This window comes from Cucurbita pepo, chromosome 4 (assembly GCF_057944985.1).
Source record: "Cucurbita pepo subsp. pepo isolate OVF chromosome 4, ASM5794498v1, whole genome shotgun sequence".
Taxonomy (NCBI): Eukaryota; Viridiplantae; Streptophyta; class Magnoliopsida; order Cucurbitales; family Cucurbitaceae; genus Cucurbita; species Cucurbita pepo.
The window spans coordinates 2,054,310-2,070,209 of record NC_141801.1 but is presented as its reverse complement, the minus strand read 5'-3'; the positions used below and the strand labels follow the sequence as shown (position 1 = coordinate 2,070,209).

Genomic DNA, 15,900 nt, shown 5'->3' with positions numbered 1-15,900 from the left:
GATAATAACGAACCTAAAAAATAATATTTGATTCAATAACTGTATCAATCAATTAGTCTGGAGAATTAGAGACTCCTTTTCTTTATACATGAATGTAGTAAGAGGGGGTTGAAAATGGAAAACAAATTTTCACATTTGCTAAACAGGTTTTCCTGAACTAAATAAAAAAAGAACAGAAGAGAAGAAAAACTCCATTAATTTTACATTTTAACTCGGTATGAAAAATGCTCGAAAAGAAAGAAAAAAAACGCCTCCTAAACCATAAAAATGCTTCAATTCATGTCTCTTTCAATCACTGGGGAAACTTTACCTGTTTCCGAAGGCTCGACACAACTGTCTCGTGTTGAATTCTCGAATTCTCCGTCTCTTGAGGTTTCTATAAAGAGGATGATTTCTGATTCGTTTTTAGGGTCCATGTCGACATCTCGAGATGCCTCGGAAGACTTGTCATCAGGGTCTTTGCCACTAGATAGCCATACAAATTTCAAGTCTTGACCTTGCCTACATTTGCCATTTTCAAATGCCATTTCAGCTGAATGACGGGTTAAAAAGGTGACATTAGCCGAGTAGATACTGGATGCATTTGAAATGCTGCTGCTATTTTCCGAAACAAGTTCGACGGTACGAACGTCACCGAAGGCTGAGAAATGCTCCTTTATCACATTCTCCTACAACAATTAATAACATGAAATTAGAATCAGGTAAAGATGCTCCAAATGCAAAAGTTCAGACAATAACACAAAGAAGATGGTAGTTAAAAAGAATTCAACCAATAACACAAAGCCTGCACACCTCCAAGGGAAAAATTCTTAATTGACATTATGTTCCCATCAAAGCTTCCAACAACAAATGGAAAAAGCCCAAATTCTTTCAAAATGAAAGATCAGCGTTTGAACACAAGCAACAGAGAGAAGGGGACAGAAACCAGAAAGGAAAATGTCATTGCAGTCTCTCGGTTGTGTTTATGCTTTTGGAAATCATTGACCACAGGGAGACCGACTTCTTAAGAAATCGACACCTTCCATGTTTTCTACAATAAGTAACCGAACTTTCATCGAGGAAAAAAAAAAAAAGGAAGCCAACTACAAGGGCCTCCAATCAAGAAAAAGTCCTGAGGGATAATTACAAAATGGCTTCGACACAGAAGCCCAAAGAAAAATATAGAATATAGCATAGAACTAATTGTCATATAGAGATCTCCAAAGCCTCCTCAAAGTCCCCACAAGATAGCAAAACTTTCCTTTCTTATGATAAGGAGCATGAAGAATGAAGGAACTCCACGATCATCCCCCTACAATCCCTTGGCCTAGTTAGAGCAAGACCAAAGTTTGTAAAGAACCAGTTCCAAACAATAGAAGCCACATCCCAACTCCAGAAAGCAGGATCGTGATCCCCAACCACTCTCCTGCAAAGAACGCCATGCCAAGGCACCACCCTATCTAAGATGTTAACTTGTAACAGTTTGATTTAAAAAATATATATATATATATATTCAATTCCACTGGAAATCGTAAGATTTCCGGCTACGCATTTATTTTCGCAATTGAAACCGTCCCATAACCCCTTAAAAGACTCTACCCTCTCATGCCCTTCATCCTCAACTCAAAAGTCCTCCCATTCTGCAGTAGAGAGAGAAATCGAAAGATTTGAGGGGAAAGTTGGTGGTGGAGATCTGAAAATTACAAGAAAGAGTTTTTGGGTTTAAGAACAAAGTAGTACCGTGGAGTTGTATAAATTTCCGAAGGTCGAACCGTAGTGGAAACAACGGAAAAAGAAAGGGAAGAGGCGAGGGTTAAAGTCTGTGTTTTCGGCGAAGAAGATGGATCGTTGCCAACACTCTCGGATCTGGGCACAACCCACGAATAAACCCTTCGGCTCATTTACCCAGTGCGGCACAATACGTACAGCCCAGCCCAGTCACGTCTCAGCCTAAATAATCAATCTGCGTCCACTTGGCCTAGCTCAACCAACGGTGCACAAATCCGTATACCTGCGCCCGACCCGACTTCAACCCGTGCCTTCTTCGGCTGCACACGTTTACGCCACGTGACCATTCCAGCTGCGGCTCGGCATCAGCGTGTGTCGGCTCGGTTTCGTGGCTCACTCCGACTCGGCTTGGTATACAAATAATATATTGTTTCCTAGGTTTCCGACCCTCCTGAAGCCATTTTCGACCTTATTTAAGGCACTTGAGGTTAGTAAGACTCCTATTTACCCAAATTTAGTTAGTTTTAGGACTTAGGTTGGAAATAATTGCCAAGTTTAGTTAAGCTAAAATATTAATGTCGTGAAATGTTATAGGTGAGAATTGAATGCTGGAAGCATCGTTTAGAAGCAACTACCAAGTAATTAGTAACTTCAACCAAGGCCAACAAGTGACCTTAATGTTGGAGTTAGCTAATTGATTGATGTATGATGGTTGTCATGTAATGCTGATGTACAAGCCACAGGGCATGCACCATCATACATCAACCAATTAGCTAACTCCGGTCATTTATATGGTTGGCCTTGGCTTTAGTTACTAATTACCCGGTAGTTGCTTTTAAACTAAGCTTCGAACGCTTAGGTCTCACCTATATAAATTCAGATGACATATACGGGACATTAATATTCTAGCTTAACTAAACATGGCGATAATTTCTAACGTAAGTCCTAAAACTAACTAAACTTGGGTAAATAGGAGTCATACTAACCTCAAATGCCTTAAATAAGGTAAAAAATGGCTTCAAGAGGGTCGAAAACCTATAGGAAAGCAATATATTATTTGTATACCGAGTAGCCTAAGCTGAGAAGCCAAGCCACGAAACTGAGCCAACGGAGTCGTGAGCCAAGCCAATTGAGCCATCACACATGACGAAGCCGAGCCGTGGCTGGAATGGTCACGTGGCGAAAACGTGTGGCTGAAGAAGGCACGGATATACGGGTCGTTGTCAGGTCAGTGCACTGTTAGTTGAGCTAGGCCAAGTGAACGCAGACTAATTGTTTGGGCCACATTGGGTAAATGAGCTGAAGGGTTTATTCGTGGGTTGTGCCAAGATCCGAGAGTGTTGGCGACGATCTGTCTTTTTCGCCCAAAAAAAGTTTGGAACCCTCGCCTATTGCCTTTCTTTTTCCAATGGAACTCCAACGATTCCGACGCCGTTTCCGCTACAGTTCAACCTTAAGAAATTTATACAACAACTTCACGGTACTTCTTTGTGCTTAAACCCCCAAAACTCTTTCTTGTAATTTTTAGATCTCCACAACCAACTTTCCCTTTCAAAGAAATCAGTTATGAGGGTAGACTGCAGAATGGGAGGACTTTTGAGTTGATGATGAAGGGCGTGAGAGGGTAGAGTATTTTAAGGGGTTATGGGACGGTTTCAATTGCGAAAATAAATGCCTTGCCAGAAATCGCGAGATTTCCGGTGGAATTGAATATTATTATTTTTTTTTAAATTGAACCATTACACATTCAACCTCACTAGGAACTACACCTTAGAAAGGCCCCTCTCAACTCCCCTAAGTAATCTATCAAGGAAAAGTATGGTGATTCTATCTATCTAAATTGGGCTACCTTAGCCCCAAGACCCTTGAAAAAAATATTAATAAAAAGCAAGATTTTATCACCAATTCGGTGGTGGTGCCACAACCTCTTTTGGAAGGATCCTTGGGTATTCCCCCATTAGCCTAGTGTTATACCCTCTTATATAGGCTCTCATTGTTAAGAGGCCTCGGTTAGAGAGGTTTGGAACACCAACAACAGCTTTGTGACCTTAAACTTGGGCGAAATTTGAAAGATGGAGAGGCACTTTAGTGGGCGAATCTTAACCTTGACCTTGCCTTGGTCACTCTCTCACAAACCAAGAATTCTTGGAGATGGATTCCTCATCCTAGAGGGCTCTTCTCCACAAAATCCTTATTATCTAATATGGGCTCAACTTTTCTCTAAGAGAAATCTTTGGCTAGAGTTATTTCGTGGGATATATACCCCAAAAAGGATCAAATTCTACGGTTTTTTGGTTGTGTAGTAGGTCAGGTAGCTATTCAAGGTTTCGAGTGTCGATTTCTGGAGTGATATATGTTATCTCCCTAATTTTGGTTGGGCGTTGAGTGGATTTTGTATTTTCTGGTTTGAGGTAGCTGGTTGAGCTACGTTTATTCTATTTTTGGAAGTTTTTAAGACTTCCATTCAAAAACTTCCACTAAAACTTTTCTTTTCAATGAACAATTATGTTTCCTTGTCAAAAAAGTATCAATACATGTAACTGTAAATGACAAAGAAACCCCAGATTCCATCTCTCCATGCCATTTTTGGGTATCCTTCCCTTTTCAATACAAATGTTAAATGTGTTTCTTTTCCTTTTTTCCCCCACAGATCTTAGTATGATGCAGTAAGTTAATGAAAATCATAGGTTTAACTAGCTAGAAAAAAGAATGGGCTGGAACTTGGACCAACCAAAAGGCAACACTTGCAAGTTGTTAACCTCTTTTGGTGCTGGCTTGTTTCACATAAGGGTTCATTCAAATTGGAGGAGACACTTTTGCACCCACCATTCAGTGGCAGAGGGAAGATTTAGTGGCAAGCCTTGTTTTGGTATTTGTTGATATATATAATTGGAGGTTTTTAAGGGTTCTGAAGAATCCTGGGAAAAGGGGAGGGATTTCGCCTATTTCCTGCCAACCAAATACTTATCCTCTAAAAACTCTAGAGATTCTGTGTTAAAGTGGAAGCAAGTACACTACTTCAAGAACTGAAGAGAAATTTGTTAACCTCAGACCATAAAATTAAAAGAGCCCACGCAAGCTTCACATAATTTTGCTATTGAAGTACAACTAACGAATTAAAACAGATAAGTAAGACACAAGACTGATTTTTTTCCTGCCAAGAGCCACTATCATTCAGCAAGGAAATAAAAATTAAACAAGACCACTTTGGATAGTTCTCAACTGAATATCAATCACATTCCTTTTTTGTTTAGTCCTTTGCATCAACTAGTGGTCTAATATTTCAGAACATCCTTCAAGGGCATAGCAATTTACTAATAGTAATCCTCTGAACAAATATAAAAACAATAGTAGTTACCTCACATGGTCAAGCTATGTAACAACATTCCAAAGAAAATATAATCTAATGAATCGATATCATCATCATCTAAGAGATTCCTGAAATTTTGTAATTAAACTACCATGAATGATCTTGATATAGAGGGATGGTAAAACATACATTGGCAAATTCGGCTGGTAAAGGAGGAAGAATTCTAAATCCAATGTCAAAAGGTGCTTCGGGTGCCAATGGATGATCAGGCTCAAACTTTGAGGATTCCTGTTGTACAGTACATGTGGAGTGCTCAACATTCTCCCCATTAACCTCAGTATGTGGTGACGCCAAAGGAATACTTGATTCGCTGGCTTTTGGAGAAACAAGCTTACTAGTGTCAGCTTCTACTCCCACTTTAAGCCGCTTTGCAGAAAACCCAGTGATTGCATCGGCTTTGCTTCCTGAGGTCTGTATTGAGAACAAAATGAGAAAATAAGACAAACGGTAGATTGGTTTGCAGTATGTAACACGAGCCTAGAATTGCACTTCCACAAGAGGGTTTAGGGATAATTAAATGAGAAAATACATGGAAATTAAAGCCAAGAGTTGAGGGGTAATTAAATGAGATGACGTGATATGAACCTCCAAATGCAATCTTCCTGGCATGGATTTTCTTTCTCAACCTCTATTAATTTTCTCCCGTATTCCTCCAACAGTAGAGGTGATGTCTTATTTAAAACAGTTCTTTGATCAAACATGTAAGGTAACAGAAATTTATAAATGATACCTGTTTTTCAAGTTTATCCAACTGGCGTCTGAAATCATTCCGCTTCATGTCTAGCATTTCTTGCTTCTTCCGGAGTTGCTCCTTTAACTGTTCCAGATTCTCTAATTTCTTTTGCAAAGGAGGTTTCTTCGGGCTATTGAAAGCATGAGAGTGATCTGGGGCAGCTAAAGAAGATTCCAATGGATGGGAAATGCCGCCTTTTGAAGTAGAAACCTGGACACAGTTCTTTCCTTTGACAGCAATAGAAGGAAGTGAAGCAGCTGCAATATGATGTGGAAGTACATGAATACCATTATTACTGCTTACACCATCATCAGGAATGCTGTCACGATTAGCCCACCAAAGTTTGATAAAACGATTGCCCATAACAGCATCAGGTGACTTTAGAGCAGCTTCTGCCTCCTCCCTTTTTGAGAACTGGACAAAAGCTCGTTGGCTATTTGCTGGAATATAGATGTCAATGACCTCGCCATATTTTTTAAAATGAGAAAGAAGTGCCTCTGTATTGTTACTCTGTTGTGGAATCCCATTGACAAACAAAGTACGCATTGCTTTCTGAGAAGGTTTCCGCAAAGTACGCATGGCATCACTATGTGCCTTGAGAGATGAATCTCCAGCTTTCGTGCGACCATCATCCTGAGCCGTGTGTTTTTCTTGATGAGAATTTCCTTGGACACTAGTCAAAACTTCATTGTGTTCCTTCACTTCATTCTCGTGATAGCCAGAGGAACTTACAACTGGATCAAGTTTACCTTTCATATCATGTCTATTTCTAGACCCACCTCTACCCCCGGCAAACGAACTAGTAACCTGTTGACCACTAGTTACAGTAATTCTACTAGTGCATCCATTATCAGCAGCATCACATTTCCTAACCTGATTCCTATCAGAAGGATCATCTCCTACCAAGGTTTCAACTTCATCAATCTTTGATGAATGCATACCCGAGAGTGCATTTTGTTTCTCAGGACAGTTATTGTTCCATAGAGGTTGATCAGGATCGTACAAGTCAGCTTCAGCTGCATTACCAGAACCTGAATATACACCATGGAAGGCCAATGAATCATCTCCTACACCAGGCTTGGTATTTTTTCCAAGTAACCCTTTGCCACACATTACTGTCGTGGAAGATGTGCTAACTGTTGGCAGAGATCCAGTAGTTTTCCCCATTAATTGTGCATTTGGAAGCGACAGAGGAAGATTAAATTGAGAAAGACTCTGCATAGCAAGATCATACAATTCATTAGAACTAGATATACAGTTACCAGTTATAACATACAAAAGCATAAAGAAATCTCTTTTCAGGTAAAACATAGGCCGGAAACAACCCAAAAGCAATGCTGTGGTAAGATTATTGCTTATACACAAAATACAATAAGGTTCAACCAAATAAAAATTGTAAATGGGAAGGAAATTATATTTTTCTCTTAAAATTTCCATCTGCTATCAAGTAACTTATAGATATGACTTAATATTTGGTAGTTTAACAAAGTTCCTTACGTACGACACTTACTTCCCTGACGAAAAAATTATAGCAAATGAAATTATTTATGGAACTTCTAATATTAAGAGAAAAGAATAATTAATGGGACATTTAAATTTATGAAAAAAAATATACAAGTTCTTTATATTATTACAATGAAAACGATAATACTAATTAACAGAAGGAACGATAAATTGAAAAAAAATGAATAACAAATCGAAGCGAGTAACTGTCAACTCCTCTCCTTGAATACAAAAGAAAGGGGAAAAGGAAAAGACAACTTGAACGGCTAGTTGTTTTCAAACTACTCCAGCGCATGCACACACTACACTTTCATGAATAAATGACATCTTGGATTTCTAAGGCAATAATAGAAATACAATTGTATCTATATGTTTCATCATATACTTTAATTTGGGATGTGTTTAAAAGATAGACAAAGAGAGAGTAAACAGAAACATAAGTTTCCAAAAATTAATCCTGAAAACAATTCACTTCGCATATTTTTCTTTGAAAGAAGGGAGGAAGGGTTAAAAATAGACCGCAAATTTCTAAAGTGTATGTGCAAAAGCATGTGAAGAAAAGGGGATCCATGTGAGGGAGGAATACGTAGTGTGTGAGCCCAATGGCATTTTGTTAGTTAGAAAGGGCCAAGGCTAGAAACGATCAGTGTGGAGGGATGTATAGGAAGTTTGTTATGGGGGTGGGTATCTTATTGGAAATTATCATTGGAATTCTCTGTTAAGGGCGAGTAGGGAGCTCTAAAATATCCACTTGGCTTGTAGCTCTGTGCATAAATAAAATTGATTGAGGTTTATCAAGGAATCTCATGGAAGAGTTGGATTAAGAATTTCATCTTTGAAGTTTGGACCAAAGATAACAATATCATTCTAACGAAGCAAACTTGGAATTTAAGGACACCAAAATTGATGCTTTCAATAATTGGCAGTGCCAAGTAGATATATAGCCACAACACCTTAAGTTATGTTCTAAATAATGTCAGGAAAAAAATGAAAAATATATTATCAAGATGATGTTAGAAAAAATGTCCTTCAAAGATGTAATATAACCTGGGTGTCCCTTGTATGGGAGGGAGGCCAAACAGATTATGGTTTCATTCTAATCAAACATCATGCTCAGTAAAATACAGTAAAATGGGTGATATACATACCTGGACATCCTCAACTACAATGCGATTAGTTCCATGCTCCATTGGACACATGTCTCCTCTAAGACAGAATCCACGTTCCTCAAAATCTCTACATCTCTGACGAGGCATGCCAATGTTCAGAGAAGGGTTGATCGGAGGCCTAAGTGTTCCCTGAAAACCAATAGAGTGCATCGGTTCTAGCCCACCATTCGGAATTCCTGGTATTAATCCAAATGTATTCCATGGTGCAGTTTGTGAAGTAGAAACACTTGGTAAACCCCTTCCAGCAAATAGCCTCGGAGGAAAAGGCCCATGGTGAACAATTTGGGAAGCAATATCAACAGGACTAAACCTTGAATCAAACTGGTTCCAAGGGGCAGACTCCCTGCCTCTTCCCCTACCAAAACTTAGGTCACTAGAAAACGCCTGGTTTGCCCTGATCCTTTGATTGAAATCCCCAGCCACTCGAGAACCTGGCACTCCACCTAGGCGTCTTTTATCAAACTTCCCAGGGATGTCTTTCTCAAGAGTGGAAGAATTGAAGGATTTCCAAGCTTCATTCGCTTGAGAATCGTTGTCCCTAAAACTACGTCCATTTTCAAAAGGTTTACTGCGCTTTCCATATGGCCTCAAATCATGTTCACGTGTATCTGTTTCCAAAGACTGAGAGTGTGTCTCCCGCCTCCTATGCTTATGGTTGCGATCATCATCTTCATCATCACTAATATCCTTTTCCTCCGGGTCACTAACATACTCAGAGGAAGAAATGTCTGGCTTAGGATATGAAACTTTCAGTTCCATTTGACTCCCAGCAATAAACAGAACAATCCCTTATTCCTTAGAAGTAGCTACGGTCTTGTATCCAGAACTTGAAACACTATATTGAGTTATTTTAACCTAATGAAACAAAGAAAGAAATAAATCAATTACCTCAAACAACGAGAACCAAAAACAAACGGAATTAACTCAGCCGCATTCGTTAATCATCTATTCCCTAATGAAATTCAAACCCACGCTACTTAACAACTTAATAACATACTTCAAATGATTCAGCATCGAATAGGTCCAATAAATCTCAACAATACATCACTTCAATGACAAACTAAATTAACCTAAACCACAACAACTCAAAATTCTCCAGGTGCACAACAAAACGAAGTCGCAGAAACTAGGGAGGGAAAGGAACAAACAAACAAACACAAAGCAGTAAAGAAGCAACAAACGAATAGGTTACCGAGTATTCTCGGACGAATTGATCAAGAAAGCGCCATGGAATGCTTGAATTAGTCAGAGCGAGGATACTCGGCTCTGGAATTAGCGGTGAGCAAAGCAAGAAGAGAAAACGAAGGGCATTAGAAGAGGAACAGAAGCGACGGAAGAGACAAGATCGTTTAACGAAAACACCGCCGTCGTTTAGCGATTCAACGGCGGTCCGGCGAGAGAGAGAGAGAGAGAGCACGAGGGTTTCTCTGCAACCCTGAGCTCGTATGAGGCCCCTTCGGAGTTGTTAACAGCAACCAGGATTCTAGACCGAGAGAAAGATAGAGAGAGAGAGAGAGAGGAGACGACGATTGTACCATACCAAATAAAATTAGATAAAATTACAAAACAAGTATTTGAGATTTAGAAATTACACTTTCTCCCCACAATGTTTGGTTAATTGTGTATTCGCCCCATTTTGGCGCCCGTTTTCCTTTTGTAGTTAATGGGCCGAGAATATGGGCCGAGAATATGGGCCAATTTTGAACATTTAAAAACGGCCCATAATAGGAGGAACATGGACTTGTGGTGGTCGATTTAGATAAAAAATTAATAATAATAAAATAAAAACTAAATTAATAAAAAAATACAATTTAATTTTTATATTTAAATGAAAATAGTTAATACTTTATTTAAAAAATATACCGTTATCTTTAAAAGAGTAATTAAAAAATACGCGTGAATTTTCAAAAGTTTTAATAATATTCTTAAATTTTTTTAAAAACTTCAAAAACACCGTACGAATCATTAGTACCATGTTTCAAAAATATTCGGGAATGCTTTGAATCTTTTTTTTTTAAATAATAATTTAAAATGATCCGATAGTTTTCGTTCATATATTGTCGATAATAACTTTTTTTCGAATTTTTTTTGTAAGGGTTAAGAATGTTAATACTATTTTTAAAATTTTATGGTTAATTTTAAAACATAGTATTAATGGTTAAGGCTTTGTTGGATATAGTTTTGGGCAACTTAGTTTCGGTTACTTTCGGTTGTCATGAGAATTAAGGACTTTCATAACCATTGCAACTAACGATACTGAGCGGACACTAATTATCATTATTTTGAATGAAGATCGTGTATCAAATTAGGGTTTCATCCCTAGCCACGACGATTAGGGCAAGTCGATGGATAAAATTGACTATTATAGCATACGTTATTTTTACGTAAAGGAACGTCGAGTTTTGAATAAATTTGGGTCGAGAGCGTGGATTGTGAGATCCCACATCGGTTGGAGGAGAGAACGAATCATTCTTTATATGGGTGTGGAAATCTCTCCGTAATAGATGCGTTTTAAAATCGTGAGGCTCACGGCGATACGTAATGTGGGCTAAAAGCGGATAATATCTACTAGCGGTAGACTTAGGCTGTTATAAATGGTCTTAGAACCAAGGCTGAGTGCAATTATTGATCCGAGGCTGAGTGCATGGGCATTCAAGCATGTCGATTAATTTACTTGTGGAGTGCTAAAAAAAACTGATTTTCTTACCTCACGACCTTCGATCACAATGTAAGCTTCCATTAACTCTCCGTCTCGAGAGTTTTGCTAAATAATCAAAGGTTGTCTATCCCAAAAACGACACTGAAATAAGTTTGCACAAAACAGAAGAGATTGAAAAAGTGGTCTTATTTAAAAACTCATTCGCTTACTCTCCAAATTATACGAATTTTTGTTTTGGAGAGAAATACAGATAATAAAAATAACAACAATAACAACATCGAGCAAGCTCTAAATAAATTAAAATAAGTACTCAATAGTTGAAATGCCAGAAGAACCGGGCCATGGCACTTGGACTGCCACCATTTGGTCTTGGTACTTGAACCCAACATCCTCCCCGTCAATCCGACAAGCCCTAGGTTTGTCAGACGCATACACTCGCATCTCACCAGTACCTTTGATGCCAATTTCGACAGAGCTTAGGTCATCATCATAGTACACAGACTGGATGGCACCACCAATGTTCAGCATATTAACGAGCCCAATTGGGGCGAACTGGACAGCCGTTTCGATGAGTGTGGTGAGCGGAGAGACAAAGATAAGCTCAAAGTCGAAGGGATCGAGGGCAATATCAATGTTTTGGGTGGGCTTGGCAAGGATCAGCTTTTTAGCTTGGTAGAGGTACAACGCAAACGTTTTCACACCCTCGATAGAGATTGGATTTTCTCCGCTATTCCATTCGATGTCTTTTGCATTAGTTTTTGAGGTCACTCGCTTCGAGTACTGAGAGAAGCACTGATTACGTCGCGTCTCACGACACCATCCTCCTCCTTGACAGTTGAATGCACCGATCACACCAGTGAACTGTGCAAAAAAAATAATATCTTAGAATACTTTACAAACATTTGACACAGTTATTCAATCAAGAAAAAACGTTTACCTTGTTAAGGTTCCATATCTTGAGCATAGTTTCTCCATCGTGCAAGGGATCATCAAAGAGACAATCACGAGTCGGGAGAGCATAGTACTCACTTCGAAGGATCGAGCCATCCGGGAGTACCAATTTTCTAAGGAGCTCAAAGTTGTGCTTCCCAACAAAGTCACTGACATAGATCGGGCCACCAGAGATAGCTCGAGAGGCAGCATGGAAGGCAGCACAAGGGTGGGTAGATTGGAACATATCCCAGTCGGGGTGGATGAAGTTGCCCATCCACAGACTGTTGAAGGCACAGTGCACCATGTGGCATCCTTGAAGCCAAAACGTACCGTTTGGATCACCAGAAGGGTCGGTGCACCAAAAGTCATCACCTATCAAACGACACGTGGCACTCTTTAATTGGATGTAGAGAGTAACCCGTCATCACCAAATAAATTGAATAAAGAAAAATTATTTACCAACACGACCGAGAGAAATAGCTTCAGTGCCGAGGAACATAAAGTCGTTACAATGTTCCATACTCGCGATCACTCCGTTTCCTTTGAAATGTTTCTTTATTGATTTGGACATGGCTTTGTAATATGCCTTTGCCAAATCCACTCGACCACCATGGTCCTCGCATAGCATCTCCAACAACTGTCCATTCAAATTTACGATAGTACGATAATATTATCTATGACACGGGTTCAATAACATAGCAAAGCGTTCAAATATCAAAATAAGATTTACGAATGGTGCGTACATGAATGACGTCGATCTTAACACCATCAATCCCGACGTTCTCCAAATGAGCATGGAGTCCCTCGTACATCTCCTCCGCCTTCTCCGGTGGGACCATCCCGACCTTATGACAAACAATCTTATCAACGGCCAAATCTTCCATCGTCTGTTGCAGGCCCGGCGAGAGGACCGGTTGGATCACGTTAGCCTCCGGTAACCCTGGCACGTCTGGTCGGAGCCCACCCCAGTATCCACACAAAGCATGCCACACATACACATACTCTACCGTCTTGTACTCCCCTTTGAGTTCATCAATGAACGCCTTCATCCCCTTCTGGCCGGAGCCAGCATCGGAGCTCTTCGGGTTGACATAGTCACGGAATTTGTAATTCTCTTGGAATTTTAGAAGGCGACAGGGCATTTGCTCCCCAGCAACGGTTTGGTTCATTCCTTCTTTGGTGATGGGATCAGCGTCGTGGCCGATCGACTGCCAGCCATCATCGATAAGGACTAGGCCGGGAGGGCAACCGCCATCGACGAGATGCTTCACACCTTCCATTATGCCTTGTGGGTGAACCGTTAGGTAGAAAGCATCCCACGTGCACCACCCGAATTTGTCCACGATACCTAGTGATAATATATACATTAACTAATTAAGAAGAAGATCATGGATTATCTAACACAAAACGTTTTGAGTTTAGGTTAAGAATATATACCTGGTGGAGTCTTCTCCTCCAACAAGCGGAAAGTTCCGAGATGGGTCCTAACGATCTTCATCGCCTCCTTAACAAGTACAAACGGATCATCACCAGCATGAAGATACAACATGCTTCGAAACGATGAGTCCACCACTTTGGACGAGCCACTCTCGACACAAACGTCGACAAAGTCATCCTCCCCAGGCTGAATCGAAGATCGGAACGGCCCCTCAACGAGGGGAAGAAGGAGAACATACGGTCGACCGAAATCGGACTTCTCAAGGATCACAATTTGAGTCTCGGACTCAAGGTCACCACCATTCCGACCAACCCAATGAGTAGTCCACCATACCTTAAACCTGAAAATACTCATAAACTTAATATCCTTCAGCTTACCAATCGAAACGACATGTCGACTATCAGGGTCCAACACGTCGAATCCTACAAAGCAACCAATTGAAACAGGGGACTTATCGATCGTAGTGTACGGAGACGGAGAAGCAACAATATTCTCAGGCACATCCGACAAGAAGGTATGGCCGTTAACAGTGAAATTCGACCCGTCGATCGAGAATGGAGACGACAAGTCGTTCAAGCCATCGAATGAAACGACAATGTTGGAATTGCCATTTTTCAAAATAGGAGCCATTTGAGAGAAGAAAAGAAGAAACAACCCAAGAACAAAAGAGGGTTAGTTTTTTGTTTCTCTTCTTCGAGGTTGATGTGAAATTAACTGAAATCGAGGGGATTTTATAGAAGAAAAAAAAACAAGTGGGCCAATTGGAAAAGGAAAATAAAAGAATATGGGTTCCTTTTTTACAATTTGTAGATTCTTGAGGGACCCAAAAGCAAAAAAGGAGACTTTTTCTTGATTCTCATCCAAAAAGCAATGTAAAAAAGATGTATGGTAATTATTTTTTAATTTTATAAAATTTTAGTTATTATTTTGACAATATTTAAGTAAATAATTAAAAATAACTCGTAACGGGGAAGCGGTGTTTCCAGTGGCGGACAAGTGAGTAACGCGTAAGAACCTGCCCTTAGGAGGGGAACAACAGCTGGAAACGGCTGCTAATACCGTGTAAGCTAAAGAGCAAAAGGAGGAATCCGCCCGAGTAGGGGCTTGCATCTGATTAGCTAGTTAGTGAGGCAATAGCTTACCAAGGCGATGATCAGTAGCGGGTCCAACAGTATGATCAGCCACACTGGGACTGAGACACAGCCCAGACTCCTACGGAAGGCAGCAGTGGAGAATTTTCCGCAACGAGCAAAAGCTTGACGGAGCAATGCCGCATGGAGGTAGAAGGCCTGCGGGTCGTGAACTTCTTTTCTCCGAGAAGAAGCAATGACAAACTCGAAATTTATTTTTAAAAATATTATTTAATGTAATTTAAATTTTTTTTTTAAATAAATTATGCATCTTGGACACTTGTTTGGGTTGGAAAACATTTTTTAAATTAAAATAAAAAAAAATGTTATGAAATAAATTTGGTCCCTAGTGTTGTCATGCAGAATATATATATATATATATTTTAAATAAAACATTTTTAAATGGGTGTTGTCATGTAGAATAATTTTTATTTTTTTATTTTATTTTATTAAAATTTTATATCGTGAGAAGTAAAAATTCAAACATGAACGTTAGTTTATCGAACATGGAACGAACGAGTTGTGTTGTCCCAAAATCCGAACATGTTAATGTACATAACTCTTACATAACGACGATAAAAACATGCACGTTAGTTTAGTGCTTGTCACACCAGCTCAAATGTTTATAATTTAAGTATAGCACGGGTTTAGATAGGAGAAAAAGTTTTCCTTCTCAATATTGAAAAGGTATTTATACGACCCCTTTACAGTTACGTCTTTTCGTTCTCGAATGAGGTCAAAAAAGTAAATTAATATTGAAATTTTGTTAATTAAAATAATCTTAAATTTTATTCTTTGTCCTAGTTGACAAGAATTTTATATCTTTTATGAATATTCAATCATTTTCTTAAAGAATAAATAATTCCTTTTGAAGCTTATGGATGGAATTTTTCTAAAAAACCCTTTATGCTTTTTAATCGAATTTTTGTAATTTTTTTTAATTTTATTTTATGTCTAATAAATTCATAATTTTAAAATATATATATATTTAAAAAATTTAATAAATAAATTTATTATTTAATTTATTTATTTGGTAGGGTGGAAAAGGGAGTGATTGGATATGGAATATAATAGAACTTGTTTGGATTCACTTTTTAGGTTATGTTGTCTTAAGTGATTGGTTATTTGTATTCCCTCCCCGGAAAAGGGATGCCTTATCTTAGTTCCCAAACACAATTTTCTTTCTTTTTTCTTTTTTTTTTTATAATTAAAAAATTATTAATAGTATAGGCAAAATATAAAAGCTAAAAAATAATAA

At 38.9% G+C, this 15,900-nt stretch overlaps 2 protein-coding genes across 2 annotated transcripts; both read right to left on the bottom strand.

Moving 5' to 3' along the window:
* Positions 1 to 5: 5 nt before the first annotated feature.
* On the bottom strand, positions 6 to 10,029 carry LOC111792224 (zinc finger CCCH domain-containing protein 41). The gene is made up of 5 exons (XM_023673572.2): positions 9,675 to 10,029; positions 8,462 to 9,337; positions 5,808 to 7,025; positions 5,207 to 5,488; positions 6 to 668 (listed from the first exon to the last, which is right to left on the bottom strand). Exons 2-5 carry the CDS (start codon positions 9,239 to 9,241, stop codon positions 273 to 275), a joined length of 2,676 nt encoding a protein of 891 aa, XP_023529340.2. The 5' UTR covers positions 9,242 to 9,337; positions 9,675 to 10,029; the 3' UTR covers positions 6 to 272.
* Positions 10,030 to 11,311: 1,282 nt separating this feature from the next.
* On the bottom strand, positions 11,312 to 14,206 carry LOC111792170 (putative galactinol--sucrose galactosyltransferase 5). Its single transcript, XM_023673505.2, has 5 exons — positions 13,512 to 14,206; positions 12,818 to 13,422; positions 12,534 to 12,711; positions 12,079 to 12,446; positions 11,312 to 12,002 (listed from the first exon to the last, which is right to left on the bottom strand). Exons 1-5 carry the CDS (start codon positions 14,140 to 14,142, stop codon positions 11,439 to 11,441), a joined length of 2,346 nt encoding a protein of 781 aa, XP_023529273.2. The 5' UTR covers positions 14,143 to 14,206; the 3' UTR covers positions 11,312 to 11,438.
* Between the last annotated feature and the right edge of the window lie 1,694 nt (positions 14,207 to 15,900).